Source organism: Rhinichthys klamathensis, unplaced genomic scaffold (assembly GCF_029890125.1).
Source record: "Rhinichthys klamathensis goyatoka isolate OS25496 unplaced genomic scaffold, OSU_Roscu_1.1 h1tg000786l_1, whole genome shotgun sequence".
In the NCBI taxonomy this organism is placed as follows: domain Eukaryota; kingdom Metazoa; phylum Chordata; class Actinopteri; order Cypriniformes; family Leuciscidae; genus Rhinichthys; species Rhinichthys klamathensis.
Window position 1 is genome coordinate 571,238 of NW_026607183.1, and position 24,229 is coordinate 595,466.

At 41.1% G+C, this 24,229-nt stretch overlaps 1 protein-coding gene across 1 annotated transcript in view; it reads left to right on the forward strand.

Annotated features, from left to right (window-relative positions):
• Positions 1-24,229, forward strand: part of col4a4 (collagen, type IV, alpha 4) — a 79,727-nt gene that overhangs the window by 51,248 nt on the left and 4,250 nt on the right. Inside the window, exons 23-43 of the mRNA XM_056243326.1 lie at positions 2,968-3,128; positions 3,231-3,303; positions 3,611-3,717; positions 3,949-4,132; positions 8,788-8,856; positions 10,432-10,539; positions 18,197-18,415; positions 18,617-18,778; positions 18,855-19,022; positions 19,528-19,671; positions 19,767-19,874; positions 20,681-20,862; positions 21,044-21,107; positions 21,680-21,754; positions 21,884-21,991; positions 22,387-22,494; positions 22,620-22,691; positions 22,778-22,906; positions 23,639-23,746; positions 23,858-24,013; positions 24,119-24,226. Coding sequence (XP_056099301.1) covers positions 2,968-3,128; positions 3,231-3,303; positions 3,611-3,717; positions 3,949-4,132; positions 8,788-8,856; positions 10,432-10,539; positions 18,197-18,415; positions 18,617-18,778; positions 18,855-19,022; positions 19,528-19,671; positions 19,767-19,874; positions 20,681-20,862; positions 21,044-21,107; positions 21,680-21,754; positions 21,884-21,991; positions 22,387-22,494; positions 22,620-22,691; positions 22,778-22,906; positions 23,639-23,746; positions 23,858-24,013; positions 24,119-24,226 — 2,613 coding nt within the window. The remainder of the gene's footprint in view (positions 1-2,967; positions 3,129-3,230; positions 3,304-3,610; positions 3,718-3,948; positions 4,133-8,787; positions 8,857-10,431; positions 10,540-18,196; positions 18,416-18,616; positions 18,779-18,854; positions 19,023-19,527; positions 19,672-19,766; positions 19,875-20,680; positions 20,863-21,043; positions 21,108-21,679; positions 21,755-21,883; positions 21,992-22,386; positions 22,495-22,619; positions 22,692-22,777; positions 22,907-23,638; positions 23,747-23,857; positions 24,014-24,118; positions 24,227-24,229) is intronic.

A 24,229-nucleotide genomic window follows, 5' to 3' on the forward strand; every position in this document is an offset into this window, starting at 1 on the left:
ATATTCCACAATCATTTACTGAAGCTTTGATCAAATAAAGCAGCCTTGTTGAGCATAAAATCCGTATTTTGAATTTTTTTTTAAATTACCCAAAACTTGCCCCAAAAAATTACTTTGAAATGTAGTGTAAAGCCAGTTAAATCAGAAAGAGCAGTTACAATTTTGAGCTGTATATGCTTTTACCAAAATGTTAACCCCCCCAAAAAAATTTATTCTAAAATTTGTTGAAATATATATATTGTTACGATGGTGGTTGAAGCACGGAGGAAGCAGGATCCACATGCAGTACACTTTATTAAATAAACTGAAAACTTCACAAAGACTCACTCAGAACAGGAACAGGGCATCCAACATTAACAGTAACAATACAAGAACTCACCAAGACTGGACTGAAACACAGGGCTTAAATACAAGGGCAAACGAGCTGAACAAGATAACAAGGGGGCGTGGTTAACCGGGGACACCTGGGAAGACTAATAGACATAGTGGGGAACTGCTAAAACAAGAAATGACAGGGGAACACAGACTGACATTACAACATAGCCCCCCCTCAATGGGCGGCTCCCGACGCCCATCAAAACAAAAACAAAAAACAGACATTTCAGGAGGGTGGTGGAGCGGAGGCGGTCCTGGGGGAGGGATGGCGGGCCAGGTCCGCACGGGGAACAGGACCAGGGCCTTGCAATGGTGGGCCAGGAACGTGGGCGGACCTGGGCCATGGGACGTGGAAGGAGCTGGCTGCGCAGGCGACCAGGGCGGAGCAGGCTGCGCAGGCGACCAGGGTGGACTAGGTAGTTCGGGCGGCCACGGCGGCGAAGACCCTTCCGGCGGCCACGGCGGCGAAGACCCCTCGGGCGGCCACGGCGGCGAAGACCCCTCGGGCGGCCACGGCGGCGAAGACCCCTCGGGCGGCCACGGCGGCGAAGACCCCTCGGGCGGCCACGGCGGCGAAGACCCTTCGGGCGGCCACGGCGGTGAAGACCCTTCGGGCGGCCATGGCGGTGAAGACCCCTCGGGCGGCCACGGTGGTGAAGACCCTTCGGGCGGCCACGGCGGTGAAGACCCTTCAGGCGGCCACGGCGGTGAAGACCCTTCGGGCGGCCATGGTGGAGAGGACCCTGCGGCCGGCCATGGCGGAGAAGACCGTTCGGGCGGCCATGGCGGTGCGGCCTTCACAGTCCCATCCAGGGTCCTACTGCCCCCCCCCAAAATTTTCTTAGGGGCAGCCATGGGGTCATCAGCAGGAACAGACACCGGCGCAGGATCAGCGGGCTCTGGCGCAGGATCAGCGGGCTCTGGCGCAGGATCAGCGGGCTCTGGCGCAGGATCAGCGGGCTCTGGCGCAGGATCAGCGGACACCGGCTCAAGTGTGTGCGTAGCCCACACACACCACATGGCTGTGGCCATAATGGCCAGTGTTGCGGTCACTGAGGGCTCAGGTGGCACATGCGTGGCGTGATCAGTCTCTGGCTGGGCAGACGTGACGTGAACGGTCTCTGGCTGGGCAGACGTGACGTGAACGGTCTCTGGCTGAGCAGACGTGACGTGAACTGTCTCTGGCTGGACGGTCTCTGGCTGGACGGTCTCTGGCTGGACGGTCTCTGGCTGGACGGTCTCTGGCTGGACGGTCTCTGGCTGGACGGTCTCTGGCTGGACGGTCTCTGGCTGGACGGTCTCTGGCTTGGCAGGCGGGACGGTCTGGACGAAACGAGTCCCAAGCAGGTTAGCCTTTTTGGCAACCCGTGCTGACCTCAGCGGGGGATCGGCCACGCTGGACACCAGACGGCTATAGATCGATCTGGTGGGTGGCTTGATAATGGGAGTGACGTAAAGACCAGACTGAAGGGATACTACTGGTTGATGGAGTTTCTTCTCCATGTCCACAGCAAACGACGAATCGCTCAGGAAAAGTGCCAGGTCGATATACCGTTCTAGCGTCCAGTCGGTATAGTCATCTGGCATCATAAGAGCGATGCCCTCGTCTAGTCCGCTCCGGAACAGCTCTATAAGCTGGACGTCGTCTAGGGACGCTAAATGGCAGCAAGCCCAGAAGTCCTTCACATACCTTACTATGGGCTGGCCATCTTGTGACATTGACAACAGGTATCTCCTTAGGGCCTGGTTGTTTGTGACTACTGGATCCATAGTTTCGGTGAGTTCTTCTGTTACGATGGTGGTTGAAGCACGGAGGAAGCAGGATCCACATGCAGTACACTTTATTAAATAAACTGAAAACTTCACAAAGACTCAGACTCAGAACAGGAACAGGGCATCCAACATTAACAGTAACAATACAAGAACTCACCAAGACTGGACTGAAACACAGGGCTTAAATACAAGGGCAAACGAGCTGAACAAGATAACAAGGGGGCGTGGTTAACCGGGGACACCTGGGAAGACTAATAGACATAGTGGGGAACTGCTAAAACAAGAAATGACAGGGGAACACAGACTGACATTACAACATATATAGTACATTTTGTCATTTTTATAAATTTTTAGTCATACATTTTAATCATGACTTAAGTGTCCAAAAACTTTTTAGTGATACTATTTTAGTGAATAGGCATTTCTATATACTATAATCTATGATTTATCTCATGAATAGGTCTATATTGAATATGTGAACTTTTTCATATTTTTCTAAATTTTTTTAAACATAGTAAAATTTGTTTATGCAGCTTGTTTGTAGCTGAAGCATTATCAAATTAGCCAAAATATGTAAGAATTGAACATACAGGAGGAGGTATCTGTGTGAAGGACTGATATGAATGTGCAGAACCTGCTCATAAGTATAAGAGCATCTTATCTGGTGCTGTCCATGGTGCTGCTTAATTCTGGTTCTTTTGTCCTAGCTGTAAAGTTGTGAGTAGTGTGTATCAGTGCCCATTAGGGGGCGGAAAAGCATATTTTCTAACCAAAGTATGAGCACCTGTGCTTATTATATTTGTTTGTGTTCCCTTTCAGGTCCTGATGGGGGATGTGCATGTGACCCACCTGGTGATCTACCTGGCGATCGTGGTCTCCAAGGCCCTCCGGGTGACCCTGGTGATCCTGGGCGAAAAGGGTACCGGGGTCTCACTGGTGATATCGGACTCATCGGAGAGATGGGTGTGGGAGGTGTTACTGTATGTAAACCTGGTTGAAATTCAAAATAAGTTTGTATTGTGCTTGTATATGTTTGTGTATCTAAGGATTTCTTTTTGTTTGTGTCTGTTGTTGTTTCTCAGGGTCCCAGAGGCTTCACAGGTGTCCGAGGGATTAAAGGAGAGAAAGGAGGTGTTATTGTGTCATGCACAAAGGGTGAAGCATATTTGCAATTTATAGATTATTGTTAGATATGTTAAACATTTTAAGACTAACCCAAAATGGTCTAACAACGAAGGATATTTTCAATAGAATAATAAAGCATGAATTGGTTTGATATTAAATGTTTGATAGTAGAATTGCAGTGCAGTTTCTTGATCCCTGAGCATTTGGCCAGACTTTTGACACAGGTTTTATATTTCTTCAGATTTTTCTGATCAAGTTATCCATCAAATCAAATTTTACATGTGAACCGACGTGCAATTATCAGAAATTGTATTGAAATTTTTGCATTATGTTAAAGGAGCGAAAGGTGACCCGGGATCTACTGGACCATGTGGAAAGCCAGGGTGTAATGGGATGAAAGGGGCTGATGGGAAGATTGGTGCTCCTGGAGATCCTGGATCTCTGGTACGGCATAAACATTCATAAAAAAGTTGTGCTGTACTATACACAAACATAAATATATATATAAGACTCCTTACTAGTTACAATGTGTTATGAGCAATTAATATCATGTAATGTAATTGGACAGTTCATTACTGAACCTTTTCTTCATATGAATTTTGGATGATTTGTATGTACACGTACAGTAATGTACAGACATTAATTTCTTTTTAAAAACCCTTTTTCTCTTCCCAGGGAGATAATCTTGTTGGACTGACAGGTGACAGGGGATGTCAAGGAGCTGTTGGTGTGAAAGGCTGCAGAGGTCCAACTGGTCCTCCTGGACCATGTATGATGGGGTCAAATGGGCGACGAGGGCAACAAGGGGATCCTGGACCTCAAGGCCAAACAGGGCCACCTGGTCCTAAAGGAATTCAAGGTAAGAGTCACAGTGCTGAGTAAGGTTTATATTCTATGTGACAAATTGGTATCAAGCCACTATTCCAGCTGTATGTAGTAAAAACAAATTTGTTGTTAACTATTGTTAACTTCTTCCATAATGCTAGTATGGAGGAAGTAAAAAAAAAAAAAAGTAATGTACACTACCGTTCAAAATTTTGGCATCAATACAGTATTTGTTTTTGTTTTTGTTTTATTCAGCAAGGTTGCATTAAATTAATCAAGCGTGACACTCAAGACTTTTACATTATTACAAAAGATTTCTATGGCAAATAAATGCTGTTCTTTTGAACTTTCCATTGCTCATCCTGAAACAAGGTGTCACCATTTCCACAAAATATTAAGCAGTAAAACTGTTTTAGCATTGATAATAATAATAAATGTTTCCTGAGTAGCAAATCATCATATTAAAATGATTTCTCAAGGATCATGTGACACTGAAGACTGGAGTAATGATGCTGAAAATACAGCTTTTCCATCATGGGAATAAATTATATTTATATAATTTATTTTAAATTTATCAAATAAATACATCCTTGGTGTACCTTAAGACAATTATTTCAGAAGCGTGAAAATTCATACTGACCCCAAATGAACAATAGTTCAGTTCAGTTCAGTTCAACTTTATTGTCAGACTCAGGGTCCATTAGAAAATCATACAACATTACAGACACTAAAAACAACAACAACACAATTACCAATTATAAAAGACAGTTATACCAGTGCTTCCACAGAGGTGACTGGTATCGCACAACACTTTTACTCGGATTTGTCAGTAGCTTAGTAATACCATTCTGAGAACCATCCAGTCGACCAATACATTTGTACATCAGATTTCTCAATATAGCCTGGAAAGTGTTGACTCTTGCCTTACAAAACAAGTCACTTGCACTACACCACCTGCTTTTTAAGCAATATCCGCATACAGTCATTATAGGCCACCTGAAGCTTATGTATGGTTGTCTTTTAATACTTGGCCCACAATGGGGCAGTGTAGAGTGGAGTACAGTAGGCTTGAAAGAGCCTTATCTTAACATGGTTTGAACACATACAGAATTTTCTTGCTAACATGTTAGCTTGAGCATAAAGCATACGACACTGCCTATACATGTCATCATCATCAGACAATTGATCTGTGAGGAAGTGCCCCAGGTATTTTGTTTTATTACAAATACTTTTTGCCTGACAGATAAAAAACTGGAAAGTTGAGGTCTTTGTCCCCTCTTGTTCTGCATATCATGGCAACACTCTTCTTAGCATTATACTGCACATCATATTTGAGCCCATAATCAGAACATATATTCAGCAACTGTTGAAATCCAGCACTGCTAGGAGAAACAATAGCCAGATCATCGGCATACATAAGATGATTTATTAGAGCGTTACCAATCATACAACCAGTTTTGCCGCCTCTTAGTTGTTCTCATAAGTCATTCATATACAGGTTGAAAAGGGCTGGGGAGAGTAACCCCCCTTGTCGTACTCCATACCAACACTAAACGGAGCGGAGATTACCCCATCTGACCTGCATACTCTGGTTGGAATACCAGTATTTTCATGAACCAGGTTTCTCTCCTCCTCTTTTCTCTCTCTCTCCTAAATAGTCTCTTGCGCACTCATTTACACACACACACACACACACACACACACACACACACACACACACACACACACACACACACACCTTTTCTCTACTTCAGCTGTTTCTCATTATTGCCAGCAATTGCGCTTATCCTCTCACACCTGTCCTCCCTTTCCTCCGATTATGTTTGCTACTTCTAGCCTTCTCTCTGTTTGCTTCCTTGCGAGATTATTTCGTATCAAGCTGATGTCGGAGTCCTGCTTGGTAGAGTCTATTCTGGTTAATGGCTCTATGTTCGCTTGACTTGTGCTCTTCCCAGTCACCCTGCTGCTGAAGGCTGGTCCGGCTCTGCATCCCGCCTCCCGCTATCTGCTTCTACTACGGTCTCTGCCCGCTGACCACTGCAACCTGTTCCAGGGTTTCCGGTCTCCTTTGTTAATAATTATCAAGAAGACTTTCTGTTGCACTGCCTTTTTGCCCGTAATGTGGCCCATTACCTTTGTTATATTAAAGTTATATATTCAGTTTCAGAAACAACTTCCGTTGATCGATAGTTTAAGTCTTATTTATTTTCTTTAGCTTTTCTTTAGCTCCAGGTCAAAGGCTAGAGATAGCAACTAATAGAGTAAGCTCGCAATTTAGAGGTATATGTTCTAAAAAATCCATGGGTCCTGATGGAATTTCAGCTTTTTTGCTAAAGACTTGTGCAAATGAACTTACTCCAGCATTTTGCCCTATCTTTCAGAAATCACATATTATCCCATCTTATAGGAGATCCCCCCCTTCTATGTGAAGCGCTTTGAGTGCCAAGAAAAGCGCTATATAAATGTAATGAATTATTATTATTATTATTATTATTATATATCTTTGTGGAAGAAATCTATAATTATACCTGTTCCTAAGAAAACTTGTCCAGTTGGAAATTGTGATTTTAGACTTGTGGCTTTGACTTCAAATGTTATGAAATGCTTGAGAGACTTGTTGTAACTGTCTTAAAGGATCAGGTTAAATCATTCCTTGATCCATTTCAGTTTGCATATAAGGTAATAAAAATAAGAGATAATAAAAAATAAAGATAATAAAAAAAATGTTGCCGACGGCAGCTTTAATACACTTCAACCCAATATACTGATGGAGAAGTTGATAGAGACAGAAGTGAACCCATTCTGAATTAAGTGGTTTTATTCATTTTTAACTAATCGTACACAACAAGTCAGAGTTAATAATTTCTATTCTGAGATGAAAACTACCAATATAGGGCCCCCGCAGGGTTGTGTTAGCTCACCCTTTTTATTTTCACTATACACTAATGAGTGTGTCAGGATGATACATATTTCATCAAATTCTCTGACGACACAGCAATATTGAGCTTACTGAACAAGATTACAAATCCCTTGCACTATTTATCTGATGTTGACAGATTTGTCAGCTGGTGTGACACTAATTCCTTGGTTTTAAATGAAAGGAAGACTGTTGAAATGATTTTTGATCCTAGGTCTGTGGGAGACCATAGCCCTGTAATAATACATGGTAATATTATTGAACAGGTTTCTTCATATAAATACTTAGGAGTTTATATGGACAATTTACTATGCTGGTCTTCTCACAACGACACTCTTTGTTCCAGACTGCAGCAGAGGCTATACTTGCGAAGGTTAAACATGTTTGGAGTAAACCAGAGGATTTTGTTTCTATTTTATCAGTCTGTTTTTGAAAGCTTAATTAGATACTGTATTACTGCATGGTATGGAAATCTGACTGTTCAATCTAAATCAAAACTAGCACGACTGCTGCATACAGCTCAAAAAATCATAGGGGGGGAGGAAAAACGAACCATATTAGAACTGTACGAGGCATCTATTTCAAGGCAAGCTAAAAGAATAGTCTCCGATACACATATTTTACACAAGTATTTTAATTTGCTACCATCAGGGAGAAGATTCAGGGTCTTGATGTGCAAGTCTAATCGTTATAAAACTCTTTTGTTCCAACTGCGATCAAAATTTTAAATAGAGTTTTTTTTTTTTACTTAAAGGGATAGTTCACTTTGTAAATCATTTTTGATATGTTTTAGCTTACCTCAAGGCCATCCAAGATGTAGGTGTCTTTGTTTCCGCAGTATTTTCAATTTTGATATTTTTAGGTCAAACCGTTCTTGTCTGTCAGTCATATAATGCTGGTCTATGGTCACCACCTCAAAGAGCATGCACAGAGAAGTCCAAATTAAACATGATTTAATGACTCGTAAATGTAAGTACACATTGATGGCCTAAGACACGAAACGAGCGGTTTGTGTGAGAAAACGAACAGTCTTTATATCGTTTTTACCTCTTGTAAACACAGCCACGTCCAAGTGATCTGAGGGTGCGGGCGCTTCGGTCTGTGCGTTATAAGAGGTAAAAACGATATAAATACTGTTCGTTTTCTCACACAAACCGCTCGTTTCGTGTCTTAGGCCATCAATGTGTACTTACATTTACGAGTCATTAAATCATGTTTAATTTGGACTTCTCTGTGCATGCTCTTTGAGGCGGTGACCATAGACCAGCATTATATGACTGATAGACAAGAACGATTTGACCTAAAAATATCAAAATTGAAACTACTGCGGAAACAAAGACACCTACATCTTGGATGCCCTTGAGGTAAGCTAAAACATATCAAAAATTAATTTTAAAGTGAACTATACCTTTAATTGATGTAGTATGCTGCTAGTTTTTATATAATTCATTGAAATGTGTTATTGATTATTATCGCATGTTATTGTATGTATTGTGTTGTGTGTGTGATTGATGTTGTGCACTGGCCGTGTCATGCTGTCCAAGACAAATTTCCCAGGAATGGGACAATAAAGTATAATACAATACGAATAAGTTATGTTTGTTTTGTTGTATGATTTTAATGTTATCATTTTTGTAAAGCACTTTGGGGCAACGTCTTTTGTTTGAAAATGTACTATATAAATAAAGTTGCTTGCTTGCTTAAGGTAGGTAGGTAAGGTAGAGTATGGTCATTTGTAAAGCACACATCTTGATTGTTGATATTCTTGGTAGGTGATACACTGCCCTGTGGGCCTGGCATTATTGGACCCCCTGGTTGCAAAGGAATGCCTGGATGTAAAGGTAACATATATTAAATGATTTTCTGATGAAAGAGTGTGAAAGATATGGAGGACCACCTCTACCATATTTAAAAATAAATACAGAAATAAATAAATGCTCAATAAATAAATAAGCATACAATTAATTGCCCCCAAAAATACAATAAACAAATAAATGTAGGTAGAAATTAAATTATACAGTGAGACATAAATGTATATATCTCTTTTAATTAGCTTCTTTATTTATTCATCTTTGTAATAATTACCTTATTTATTTATTTTCCGTTATAATCTTCAACTTTATTTATTAATTACTTATTTTTTGTAAGTATTTATTTATGTGCATGTTATAATATTTTTGTCTGTTTTATTCTTCCTTTGTATTTTTTTACCCTATTTATTTCTTAAATGCTATTTATTTCTGCCTGTCGTTTTTACATTTCTGTATGCATTTCTGCCTCATTATGCAAATGAGGCGGGGCTGTCTTAGGGGGTCAACTTCTGCCCATTGGTTGGTTAGCATTTTACTGCATTGGTCGAATCTACATGGCTTTTCCCCGCCATAAAGCATTGTTTAGTGGTAGTGGCAGTAATGCAACTCTCATTGGATGCCAGCTGTGACATGACATCTGTGTCCATGTGTGCCGATAACTGAAACACACGTTCTGTCAGAGCGTCCAAACGAAAAATAATAAAGTCAATACTTATAACGTTAGCATTGTTTTCAAAAACAGTTGCTAAATGCCTCAGCTCACTGACAACTTCATCGTTGGTAGCCATCTTTGTTGTGACTGTGGCCGGTGGCATGTAGATTCGACCGATGCAGTAAAATGCTAACCAACCAATGGGCAGAAGTTGACCCCCTAAGACAGCCCCTCCTCATTTGCATAATGAGGCAGAAATGCATACAGAAATGTAAAAACGACAGGCAGAAATAAATAGCATTGAAGAAATAAATAGGGTAAAAAAATACAAAGGAAGAATAAAACAGACAAAAATATTATAACATGCACATAAATAAATAAGGTAATTATTACAAAGGTGAATAAATAAAGAAGCTAATTAAGAGATATATACATTTATGTCTCACTGTATAATTTAATTTCTACCTACATTTATTTGTTTATTGTATTTTTTGGGGCAATTAATTTTATGCTTATTTATTTATTGAGCATTAATACATTTCTGTATTTATTTTTAAATATGGTAGAGCTGGTCCTCCATAGAAAGAAGGATGGTTGGAAAAAAAAGAAATGATGCAACTGTAGGAATAACAATAATGTAAAAGTATAGAGTTTCCTCAAAGGTTTCCCTGTATGTTATATTTTACATACTCGCTTTTGCTCATTATTTGGTGCCAGTAATTCTGGAGCTGACAATGAGACAACCGTTCTGACATAATGTGAATACAGAATTTAACTTAATTCATGAATTACTCAGACTTAGTGACATAGTTATTGATGTTTTGGACTAATGAAGTTATTCTGTTGTGTAACAGTGTTGAATGTCTTCAAATTGCAGTATAAATTTGGCAGCTCAGATGACTGATTAATGACCAAATACAGTTTATGCCCAAAACCTTAATTTTTCCTTCCAGGTGGGAAAGGTAGGCTTGGAAATCCAGGATGCATAGGAAAAAATGGACCAGATGGTCCCAAAGGAGGGAACGGAGACCCTGGCGATTGTGGGTGTAGCGGACTGAAAGGTAGAGATTATAACTATAATTTGAGAGCTAGTCACATGTTTGAGGTTTTGATGCATTTCCATTTTTGTTGAACTTTATGCATAATTATGCATTACTTGATTATTCATTACTTAAATAAACCCTCTTTGATTCTATTCAACATAGGACTAGTCGACTTTAATGCTCTGCCATCACACTTTAAGCTCGACGTTGGCTAGTCGCTGATCATGGCAATAGATAGTAAGAAGATAATAGGCAACAGGATAAGAAATCTTTGAAATACACTTTTACGTTCAGTTTCCAACAGTTAAAATAACAAATAAATGCATATTCAGAGAGCGCTCCACTAGATATGTTTGATTTTACCATCTGAATGCTCAAAATTGATATACAGTCGTGCTCAGAATTAATGGCACCCCTTGGTAAATATGATCAAAACTGGCAGTAAAAAATAAATCTGCATCGTTTATCCTTTTGATCTTTCATTCAAAAAAATTGCCAAAAATCAAACCTTTCATTGAAGTAAAGGAATTGAAAGTGTGGGGGGGGGGGGGGGGGGATCAAATAATGAAATAAATGTTTTTTCTCCCAAACACGTTGGCCACAATTATTGGCACCCTTTTATTAAAGCTGCAGTCCGCAGTTTTTCCTCTTTGTCGCCATCTCTGTTCGAAATCTGCAATTGCAGTTATTTGTGGAATTATCAACTTATTTTATCAAGCTGTCAAGCGCTGTGCCGTGATTTGTACTTTGACACGGCACAGCGCGAATGAACACAATGTTTGAGGAGAGTGTGCAGCTGTCAGTCACCGTGCCGGTGTGGATACTGCCATTCAGAATCACAGATTATTCTTTTTGGAAGTATGACCAACATAATAATTTTCACCAGAAAATGTCATCTGAACAAGTAACATCCACTTTTGTTCTGGTTCTGACATTGCAGTAAATCGCGCTGATTAAATCTAAAAATCGCTTATCATATCACGCAAAACCGTGCAAATTATACTTTGTTCTCAAATTGTTCATGTTAACAACGTCAGCATTGCGTGACTACATGTAATGTTCTTCCGATATTATCCTTGTTTTCGCATGGGCCGGTTGCAGTCTCTTTTTTTCTGTAGCCACTCCGAAGTCCGAACGAAGTCTTTTGCATGTTACAGCGGGTGAATCTCCAGTTGTCACCGGTGATTGTTGTTTGAACCTTTCTGCATCCGCCATCAAATTGATAAGTTTAATTATATCAAGTGCTGTGAGAAAAGGCTATAAATCTCCACCTCCAGCATCCTCACACGCAATATAGCTTATACTAGCCGAGACTCTTCTTTATGTGTACAGATGTGACGTAATGACGCAAAGACATGCTCGAATCTCCCGCGGAAATCCACCAGTACCACTGGAATTAAAAACATTATTACAAGCTTACCACTTTGAATCGAGCTAAGGCAAGCAGATAGTTTTGAACACTGGCTGGTTATGTATTTTCTCAAATATGTATTTTGGATAATTTTCAACCCCAAAAAAGCTACGGACTGCAGCTTTAAATACTTTTTGCAATCTCCTTTTGCCAAGATAACAGCTCTGAGTTTTCTCCTATAATGCCTGATGAGTTTGGAGAACAACTGACAAGAGATCAGAGACCATTCCTCCATACAGAATCTCTCCAGGTCCTTCAGATTCCCAGATCCATGTTGGTGCTTCTCTTCAGTTCACTCCACTCGTCAGGTCAGGTCATGGCAGAGGCTTCATTTTGTGCTCTGTAACAAATTTTTGTGTTGATTTTGATGTTTGTTTTGGATCACTGTCCTGATGGAAGATCCAACCACGGCCCATTATAAGATTTCTAGCAGAAGGCGTCAGGTTTTGATTTATCTGTTGATATTTGATAGAATCCACGATGCCATGTATCTGAACAAGAAGTCCAGGACCTCCAGCAGAAAAATATGCCCACAACATTATAGATCCAACGGTATATTAAATTGTACACATGGGGTACTTTTTAACCTTGTGTGCACCAAACCCATCTAGCGTGTTTGCTGCCAAAAAGCTCTTTTTTAGTTTCATCTGACCACAGAACCCTGTGCCGTTTGAAGTTCCAGCCGTGTCTGACAACTGAATATGCTGGAGTTTGTTTTTGGATGAGCGAGGAGGATTTTTCTTGAAACCCTCCCAAACAACATGTGGTGATGTAGGTTTTTTTGGGGGTTTTTTTCCCCCAGGTTTTCTGACCCCTAGACTCAACTAATCTCTGCAATTCTCCATCTGTGATCCTTGAAGAGTCTTTGGCCACTCAAACTTTCATCCTCACCGTGCATTAAGACAATATAGACACAGGTCCTCTTCCTGGCAGATTTGTCACATCTTTAGTTGATTGGAACTTCTTATTAAGTTGGCTTGGAGAGCCAACTTACTGAAATGCTATTTAAACTTATTATTATTATTAGTGGTGCTTGCCTATGGCGAAGCAACACTATTGTTATCTCACATACTTATTATTATTCTTCTTATTATTATTCTTCTGGCCACTTTTTGACGCGCTACTCCTCCCGCAGTTTTTGTCACAGACCCATGAATGAGGTGTCAAAACGTGCGGCCTGTTCGGGAATGGTGTGCTATGACTTTTCTAAGAGATCGGGGGTACGATGGTCGCCCCAGGGGCGAAAAACGGCCCAAAAAAATCCCATAGACTTAACATTGCGAAAAACTTTGACGAGTCATAGCTCAGAGTGTGAATTTCGCAGAAACGTGAAATTTGCCACATTTGAAGAGGCTGACAGACTCTGTAAGAACATACCACACAATGGGGTAAAAGTTGCACCCCTGGGGGGCAGGAGCTGCCCAAAGTTTCCCCATTGACTTACTATGGTGTAGGACGGCCCATGAAATGGGCCGTCCTACACCATAGAAACCGCTTTTATATTGAACATAACTCTGGATCACAGTGTCATAGAGACAAGGGGGCGGGCTCATTTTACTCAGACAACCAATCAGTCTCTCAGGATCATTGTGAAGCTATCAAGCCACGCCCTAGCAACCATTTAGAGCACCTTAGCAACAACTCCCATAGACTTCCATTGAAAGAGATCGAAGGGATATCTCTGGACTGAATTGTCATAGAAACATGAGGGTGGTCTCGTTTGACTCGGGGCAGCAAACAGCCAATCATGAATCACCTCAACACTTCCTAGCCACGCCCTAGCAACCATTGTCGAGCACCTTAGCAACCAAAATCCAATGAGGGATATCTTCCATTCTGAATGTCACAAAGGCGTGGGAGTTGGTTTATATCATTCATAGTGACAAGAAGCCTTTGGAGTTTCATGATTGGCAACTGCCAAGCCACTCCCTAGCAACCAAACAGAGTACCCTAGCAACCATTTTGCAAGACCAATATCTCTGCATCAGAACATCGTATAGAGATGGGGGTTGGTTTATACATTCACATTGACTTTGGAGCTTCATGATTGGCAGCTGCCAAGCCACTCCCTAGCAACCAAACAGAGTACCCTAGCAACCGTTTTGCAAGACCAATATCTCTGCATCAGAACATCGTATAGAGATGGGGGTTGGGTCTTTTGACTCATGCTAGCAAACAGGACTTGCTACATGCTACACATACTAGCAGTGAATAGCTACATGCTAATATTGATTAGCTAAGTGCTAAATCATGCCAATAAAATGCTACAAACTCAACAGTAACCATCTTTGACAACTACCAACCACCTAGTAACACCATAGCAACCACCCAAATTACCCTAGCAACACCCTAGCAACCACCCAGAACACCCTAGCAACTGCCTAGCAACGCCCTAGCAACCACCCAGAACACCCTAGCAACCGCCTAGCAACACCCTAGCAACCACCCAGAACACCCTAGCAACCGCCTAGCAACCACTCAAAACACCCTAGCAACCACCTAGCAACACCCTAGCAACCACCCAGAACACCCTAGCAACCACCCAGAACACCCTAGCAACGCCCTAGCAACCACCCAGAACACCCTAGCAACCGCCTAGCAACACCCTAGCAACCACCCAGAACACCCTAGCAACCGCCTAGCAACCACTCAAAACACCCTAGCAACCGCCTAGCAACACCATAGCAACCACCCAGAATACCCTAGCAACCGCCTAGCAACCGCACAGAACACCCTAGCAACCACCTAGCAACACCCTAGCAACCACCCAGAATACCCTAGCAACCACCTAGCAACACCCTAGCAACCACTCAGAACACCCTAGCAACCGCCTAGCAACACCCTAGCAACCACCCAGAACACCCTAGCAACCGCCTAGCAACACCCTAGCAACCACCCAGAATACCCTAGCAACCACCCAGAATACCCTAGCAACCACCCAGAACACCCTAGCAACCACTCAGAACACCCTAGCAACCACCTAGCAACACCCTAGCAACCACCCAGAACACCCTAGCAACCGCCTAGCAACACCCTAGCAACCACCCAGAATACCCTAGCAACCACCTAGCAACACCCTAGCAACCACTCAGAACACCCTAGCAACCACCTAGCAACCACCCAGAACACCCTAGCAACTGCCTTGCATCATCATAGCAAACTCCAACAACACCCTAGCAACCGAGCGGCGAGTTTTGCCACTGCAAGCACCACTTCACATTTTCTTCTGGAAATGTACATTCTAGTTATTATTATTCTTTTTCTGAGACTAAAATTTACAACTCTATCTCCTCCTAGAGCTTTAACTCCACATACTCCAAACTCGGCACGGACACTCAAACTGTTCTGACTCGGTGTGCTATATCTTTTCTAACTGATCGGACTTACGGTTTTCCTAAAAACTACGATCAAACTCGGAAAAAACTCCCATTGACTTAACATTGCGGAATCTTCAGATTTTCAAACTCCCCAACTGTCAAAAATTCAAATGTAAATCCCTTGAAACCCTAGACTGAATCAAACTGCCATTCTATATACTATATGAGCCAATGAGACTCATTCAAACTAATAAACTCATCTATCTATGACACTTATCCATCTATCTATCTATCTACTTTAAACTAAATTAAACTTCAAACTAAATTAAACTTCAAACTTATTTAAACTTTAAACTTCAAACTTATTTAAACTTTAAACTTCAAACTAATTTAAACTTTAAACTCATAAACTCGTACACTTATAAACTCATACACTTATAAACTCATGAATTCATACACTTATGAACTCAAACTCATAAATTAATAAACTCTGAACTCTTACTCATTTAAACTTATAAACTCTAAACTCATAAATTCATACACTTATAAACTCATGAACTTATAAATGCATTAATTCATACACGTATGAACTCTCATGAATTCATACACTTATGAACTTTTAAACTCATAAATAGTTCACCATAGAAAACACCCAGAACACTCTAGCAACTGCATAGCAACCACCCAGAACACCCTAGAAACCAACTGAAATACCTTAGAACACCCTAGCAACACCATAGCAACCACCCACAATACCTTAGAACACCCTAGCAACCACATAATATACCTTAGAAACACCCTAGCAACCACCCAGAACACCCTAGCAACCACCCAAAATACCTTAGAACACCCTAGCAACCACCCAAAATGCCTTATAACACCCTAGCAACACCCTAGCAACCACCCAAAATACCTTAGAACACCCTAGCAACACCATAGCAACCACCCAAAATACCTTGGAACACCCTAGCAACACCCTAGCAACCACCAAAAATACCTTAGAACACCCTAGCAACACCCTAGCAACCACCCGAAATACCTCAGAACATCCTAGCAACACCCTAGCAACCACCCAAAATACCTTAGAACACCATAGCAACCACCCAGAACACCCTAGCAACCACCCAAAATACCTTAGAACACCCTAGCAACCACCCAGAACACCCTAGCAACCACCAAAAATACCTTAGAACACCCTAGCAACACCCTAGCAACCACCCAAAATACCTTAGAACACCCTATCAACCACCCAAAATACCTTAGAACACCCTAGCAACACCCTAGCAACCACCCAAAATACCTTAGAACACCCTAGCAACCACCCAAAATAACTTAGAACACCCTAGCAACACCCTAGCAACCACCAAAAATACCTTAGAACACCCTAGCAACACCCTAGCAACCACCCAAAATACCTCAGAACATCCTAGCAACACCCTAGCAACCACCCAAAATACCTCAGAACATCCTAGCAACACCCTAGCAACCACCCAAAATACCTTAGAACACCATAGCAACACCATAGCAACCACCCAGAACACCCTAGCAACCACCCAAAAATACCTTAGAACACCCTAGCAACCACCCAGAACACCCTAGCAACCACCAAAAATACCTTAGAACACCCTAGCAACACCCTAGCAACCACCCAAAATACCTTAGAATACCATAGCAACACCATAGCAACCACCCAAAATACCTTAGAACACCCTAACAACACCCTAGCAACCACCCAAAATGCCTTAAAACACCCTAGCAACACCATAGCAACCACCTAAAATTCCCTAGAACACCCTAGCAACCACCCAGAACACCCTAGCAACCACTCAAAATACCTTAGAAACCACCTAGCAACCACCCACAACACCTTAGCAACCCACTAGAAACATCCTAGCAACATTTAATTACTTGAAACTATACTTTAACCTTTAAACTACTTTGAACTTTAAACTATTTAAAACTTTAAACTACTTTAAACTTATTTAAACTAATTTAAACTTCAAACTACTTTAAAATTCAAACTTATTTAAACTTTAAATTAATTTAAACTACTTTAAACTTTAAACTAATTTAAACTTTAAACTAATTTAAACTTCAAACTACTTTATACTTCTTCAAACTTTGCGGTCCAAACTTTCACAAGCCAACTTAAAGTTTGTCTCGACGAACTTTTTCTAGTTGCTAATTATTGCCCTGATGGTCAAAATGGGGATTTTCAATTCTTTATCTATTTTCTTACAGCCACTTTCTATTTTGTGATGCTCAACAATCTTTTGTTGCACATCAGAACTATATTCTTTGGTTTTACTCATTGTGATGGATGATTAAGGGAATTTGGCATTTGTGTTTCCTCATATTTAAACTCCTGTGAAACAAGAAGTCATAGCTAGACAATTTCATGTTCCTAGTCACCCTGGTGTGCTAAAAAAAAGGTAAACATTAATGGGAATATACTTCAGAGATATTTTATTTGTAAAAAGTCTAGGGGTGCCAATAATTCTGGCCAACGTGTTTTGGAGAAAAACAATTATTTCATAATGTGACCCCCCCCCCCCACCCCCCTTTCAATTATTTTACTTCAATGAAAGGTTAGTTTTTTGGCAATTTTTGGAATGAAAGATCAAAAGGATAAACGATCCAGATTTATTTTTTACAGCCAGTTTTGATCATATTTACCAAGGGTGCCATTAATTCTGAGCACGACTGTATATCAACCATAGCTGTGCACAAGGCAACCCGCGCTCGAGTGTCAGCTCGAGGTTCAGGCTTATTTGTTCATTAATGACGTCATCAGCGACTAGTCGATGTCGACTAGGTCAACCCCTAATTCAAAATGCGTTTATTAATTATTCTATATCTGCATGATATTTCCACAGTATCAGCTTGACTAGAACGCATCCATTAGAAAAGTTTTATCAAACTAATATCTCTGCCATATCATCCGCAGGTCCAGATGGATATTTAGGAGATCCAGGTGACACTGGCCCCGACGGCAACGGTATAAGCGGCTCACCTGGCACACCTGGATTTCGTGGACCCCAGGGTCTGAAAGGGTCTTTTGGAGACAATGTTATTGGGGCCCCAGGACCGATGGGCCCCTTTGGGGTTCAGGGAAGGACGGGCCCTAAAGGTGTACCTGGACCTCCTGGACCAATTGGATTGCAAGGTACTGCATTGACAGTTAAATAATATCTGGCGAACAGGAATATGATTATGATATAAAGAAAAAAATAGTAAAGGTCACTGTTTTGAAGATGTAAGATGTTTTGTGATGTTTGCACAGTCTAGTTAGTTGTTAGTCATGAGTTCACAATAGTCCGGTTCATTAACTAATAATATAGTCAATATTAAATAACTTTTTCTGCAGGTACATCAGGTGTTCCTGGACTTCCTGGAAGAAAAGGGGAAGAAGGAGAGGATGGTAAACAAGGGGCACCTGGTTTCCCAGGTGGGAGACCAGAACAATGTGACAAAGGACAAGCTGGTCCACCTGGCAAGACAGGACCACCAGGCTTTAGTGGACAGAGAGGTCAGTAGAGACCACTGTATCGACAGAAGCTTGTTTGGATTGTTCTAATAACAATAATGTCACTTTTCTGTGTTAGGCACCCCTGGAGAGAAAGGATCACTTGGGGAGCCGGGACCTGTAGGCTTTGGAGTTAAAGGAGACCCTGGTAAGCCTGGTTTCCCAGGCATTCAAGGATATACAGGCCTTCAGGGACCTTCAGGACTCAAAGGGGACAGTGGAAATCCTGGATTTACTGGACCAAAGGGTAAAGAGTCTTTCCACTGGTCTTGATGTGCTTTAGGGAGTTTATTCAATGAATGTACCCTGTTATGTGACCTTATTTAAACAAATGCCTAACTGTGGTTCGTAATGTTTTGGTTGCCTGAAACAATTTACTGTTAAGATGGATATTACTATCAATGTTCTATATATATATATATATACTACCATACAGTAGAACTGCATTTATTTAAAATTTTAATATTTTGTAACATTATTGTCTTTATTGTCACTTTTGATCAATTTGATGCATCCTTGTCAAAATAAAAGTATAAAAAAAAGAAAGTCTTGCTGACCCCAAACTTTTGAACGTTAGTGTATTACATTTATGTTGACATTAGCTTCAACGCTAAAATGTGTTAGGCCAATTTCTTTGTAATATATCAAATATATAAAATTTCCTTTTAAATGTGTGTGCTTTAGATATTTAGAGTTAAAAAACAAAGGTGTCAGTGGGACACATGATTCTCACCTGTCATATTACATCTCAGGTTTGCCTGGATTTCCTGGTCAAGATGGCTGTGCTGGGAACACAGGGCAGACGGGCCCTTTAGGGGCTCTTGGACAAAAAGGCCTTAGGGGTCTGAATGGATGTCCAGGTTGCCCAGGGGGGAGTGGAACCAAGGGCCAGAAAGGTACTTCAAAACAGTGTGAAATACCATATTGTCATACTTTAGGTCGGGTCTAATGTGATGATGGCAGTTAAAGGTACTACTTTTTTTTTTTACAGGATGCATTGGGCCACCTGGACCTCCAGGAGACATGATTTCAGTGCCAGTCAAAGGCCGGGTAGGACCACCTGGACCTCATGGGGAGAATGGTTTCAGTGGAGAAAGGGGTAAATCTGTAACAGATACTCAGACCCTGCTTACACCTGGTATTAAGATGCGTTTTGGTCGATCAGATGATTCAGATCACTAAACGAGGGACAAGGGAGACACATACCCATGTACCCCATGTGTTTTAATCCATCTCTTTTGTCCACTTTCAAACTCTTCTGTCCTGATTTCTTCGAGGGGAGGGTCTAGGGGTGGGTAAATGTATGCATTTTTTTAAAGATCTTTGGATCTAATGGACAAAATAAGAGCACGCAATTTACATATGAACGTGACCAGAGGTGACGGGAAAACATACGGAGCAGCAGCTTTAGTTTTTGCTCTGACATTAAAACCCTATAACACGTAATGTCATGTAATTGGACAGTTTGAAATCAGGAATGGTGAGAGAACATTGTGCTTGATACATTTTTGTCTCCAAACTAAACTTGGGTCTTCAGCTGACAAAGTTTAAAACCCGTCTGACTAGAGCGCTTTCCATAATGTTTATGCATTAAGTCAGTATGCGGTGAGTAAGCGATGTTTTGTGGCTGTTCCAACGCATTTAACCACATGAGCGTTTGCACTATGAAAGCAATCCGGTCGAATACATTTTCGACTACCTCTGAAAGTGGTCGAAAGTGGACAAGCTCAAAACGTTTTAGAGCCGTTTACACCTGTATTTAGCGTCGTCCACTTGTGATCCGATGGACCAAAAAACATCTTAATACCAGGTGTAAACAGGGCCTAAGATCCTACAGTATGTTGGTTTCTAACTTTGATAGAAAAGACCTTGCAGATCACGTAGTTTCTACTTCTTAATTCTAAGGTAATAAGGGTGACCCAGGTCCGCCTGGACCACCAGGGTATCCGGGACTTAATGGTCCTCCTGGCTTTGAAAGTGGCTTGTGTGGACCGCCAGGCATTCCTGGGTCTCCCGGTGAGCCTGGCACAAGTGGGCGACCTGGACCGAAGGGAATTATGGGATTCCCAGGGGAAAATGGTGATTCAGTGAGTGGATGGTCTTTTATTTATATGAATCTTATTTTTTAATTCTTGCCAAATTATTTGAGTTTTGTTGTTGGTTTGATTGTCTTTGATCCAAACACAGATAGTGTACATAAACAGTTGTGTAGAGAAACTGTCTGTGACCATATATGTAGGATTTAGTCATTAACACGTTCGTTTGTAGGGTGATCCTGGATTGACTGGTATGGCAGGAACCCCTGGTTTCCCTGGGTTTGATGGTCCTAAAGGTAAAAAACAATGCTTGAAACCTTGCAAACACAAACCAACACTACCCTTCAAAAGTTTGGGGTTGGTAAGATTTTGTTAAATGTTTTCGAAAGAAGTGTCTTATGCTCATCTAGGCTGTATATATTTGAATAAATTGAATATATATTAAAATATAACTTATTCCTGTGATCAGTGCTGGATTGTCAGCACCATTACTCCAGGCTTCAGTGTCACATGATCTTTCAGAAATCATAATAAATATGCTGATTTGCTGCAATTTTGAAAACAGTTGTGCTGCTTAATAGTAGAAACCAGGTGACTTTTTTAGGATTATTTGATTAGAAAGCTAAAAGCATTTATTTAAAATAGATTTCTTTTGTATCAAATAAATGCATTGTTGGTGGATAAAAGTATTTATTTTTCTTACGATATGATAAAATCGTACTGACCCCAAACCTTAGAACAGTAATGTATGTTTTCAAAGCTACAACCCTTACAAACACTACACAATCATTACATATTAAATCTGCACATTTTAAGCCTCATGTGAAATGAGATCTATTGCAAAACCTCCTTGTACTGTGTTGAATAGGTGACAAAGGCGAGTCTATTGGTGAGCCAGGACCAACAGGTGAGAGAGGGCCCTATGGAGAAAAAGGAGTGTCAGGTATGGTTTTCTTAACGTTTACTTCATATAATTAACCCTTCTTGTAAATAATATATATTTCTATAATACAGAAATGCATTGAAAAAAATGAGTTCTGAGCTATAGAAACATCTCTTTTCTCCCCAATAGCTCCCCCCGGTGACATAGGAGACCTTGGTGACCCTGGACCACAAGGGCCTTATGGAAACTGTGGTCCACCTGGACCACCTGGGAACCTTGGCCATTATGGACCTCCTGGTAAAATACCCATTGTTAAACGGATCAATCTGGCTCTAAAATAGTGGATACATGTGCACTTGTGACTAGGGATGTCAAGATGAGGAAATCTCCCCACCGGTAAATAAACTTGTGATAACAAAGGTATTACCGATAACACAGGGGTTTAGGAGAGACAGTGACCAAATCCTCCGCCACTTTTAATTGAAATCTAACTCCTGCTGACTGTGCTGTGACTCTAGAGCAGAGCAGATGCTTTCAGTTTAAAATTGTAGAGTTCGTTGTCCAACTGGCCGAACACTGTGTGACACCGGTAACTATGACTACCGCAGCAAGCCTACATCATCTCAATTCCAATGTCATGCACCATATTAAGTTTTGCTGTGTTCTCAAATAGTGTCCTTTCTGTTTTACAGGTGTGGTTGGGCCCCCAGGTCAGTGTGGAAGACATGGTCCAGAGGGTGTTCTAGGGCCTTCAGGTCCACCAGGCCCTAAAGGAAGCATGGGATGCCCTGGCCTTAGAGGTTTGAATACGTATGCTATGTACAAACAAAGTGATGCTGCCATTAATTTAAAAAATAGAACAATCATGTATACATTTTAAACTTGAAAACGTGACTTTTTTTGATAATTAATTTATCACTTACAGGATCTCCAGGGCTCCCAGGACTCCATGGGCTAGATGGCCTGAAGGGTGTCAAGGGTGAGATTGGATCTCGAGGTGAGATACATGTGCTGTCAGAAGCTTGTTTTGTTATTGCCTGGTTGCCATCCCTCTCACCCCCTCTCTCTTTCGTTGTGCTTTAGGGCTGGGTTTAAAAGGTGATAGAGGCAATCAAGGACTGACTGGAGACAAGGGGGATCCAGGAGACCCAGGGTTGTATGGGATATCAAAAAATGGTGATCAAGGTCCAAAAGGACAACCGGGATGCCAAGGTACATGACTCAAAATTCTATTCAACCTATTAACCGTGACAAGTTTCCACAAAAATGTTAAGCAGAAAATGTATCACTGATAATAATAAGAAATGTTTCTTGAGCAGCAAGTCAGCATATTATGATGATTTCTGAAGGATCATACCTGAAGAGTGGAGTAATGATGCTGAAATTTTCGAATTTTGCTTTGCATTTCAGGAAAAAATTCAAATAGAAAAATTTTATTTTAAATTTTAATAATACTTCTCAAAATGAACGGTGTTATTTTTTATGAAATAAATAGGTAACACTTTACAATGAGGTTCAATTTGTTGAAGGGGTCATGACATCTTTTGACACAAAAGAGGTATTTGTACCATTGAAACATCCTGCGAGTTTCATAGCTTAAAGCGTCCTCCTCAATATAAACAAAGCCTTTATTTAATCAAGCTCCAAAAATGACTCGTTTGGATATTACGGGATTTGTGACATCACAAGGGCAAATATATATGTATATGAATGCCTCCAGAGCAAGGCCTCGACAAATAGTTATACACAGGGCCTAAAATTTACTTTTTGCCACAACTGCCAATGGCCGGTGACTTAAGAAAATGTACCGGACATAAGTATTTTTTTTACCAACTATTTTTGCAATCATAACACCAATAATTTTAGATACCAGTGAAAATTCACAATTTTCAGGTGCAGAAATGACTTTAAACTTCACTGTTGTCTTTCTCCTTTTTTGAATAGGTGATTCTGGTCCAATGGGTCCTCCTGGATTTCGTGGTGAAGAATGTAAGATTCTTAAACCTGGATCTTTTGGAGGACAGGGTTTCCCTGGGCTAGATGGACCTCCAGGTGTGTGTGGTCATTTGGAGAAGAGTTTACATGAGAGCTAAGGTGGATGGCAGTATGTGTTTATGTATAAGATTATGTATTATGTGCATGGTCTGTGTTTTGCTGTTCCAGGGCCCATGGGAGAGATGGGAAATCCAGGCAATGTCTTCGCAGTGAGTGGTGATTGTGGTGTCCCAGGTGTTCCTGGATCACCAGGATGTAAAGGAAAAAAAGGATGCCCTGGGCCCAACGGCCTGCCAGGGTGTCAGGGCCCAGGAGGTCCAAAAGGTAAAATAATCAACCTTAAGTGTCAGTATACATGCACTTTTTGTGAAACTATATGCTTTCCAGCAGTTTTGTGATTTAGGTTTTTCTATTATTATTATTGCAAAGGTGAAAGAGGGCAATGTGGGCTTATGGGCCTTCCCGGACCCTGTGGCCCCATGGGTGATTGTGGACCCTCAGGACCCTGTGGTGCAAAAGGAGAGAAAGGGGACACAGGTC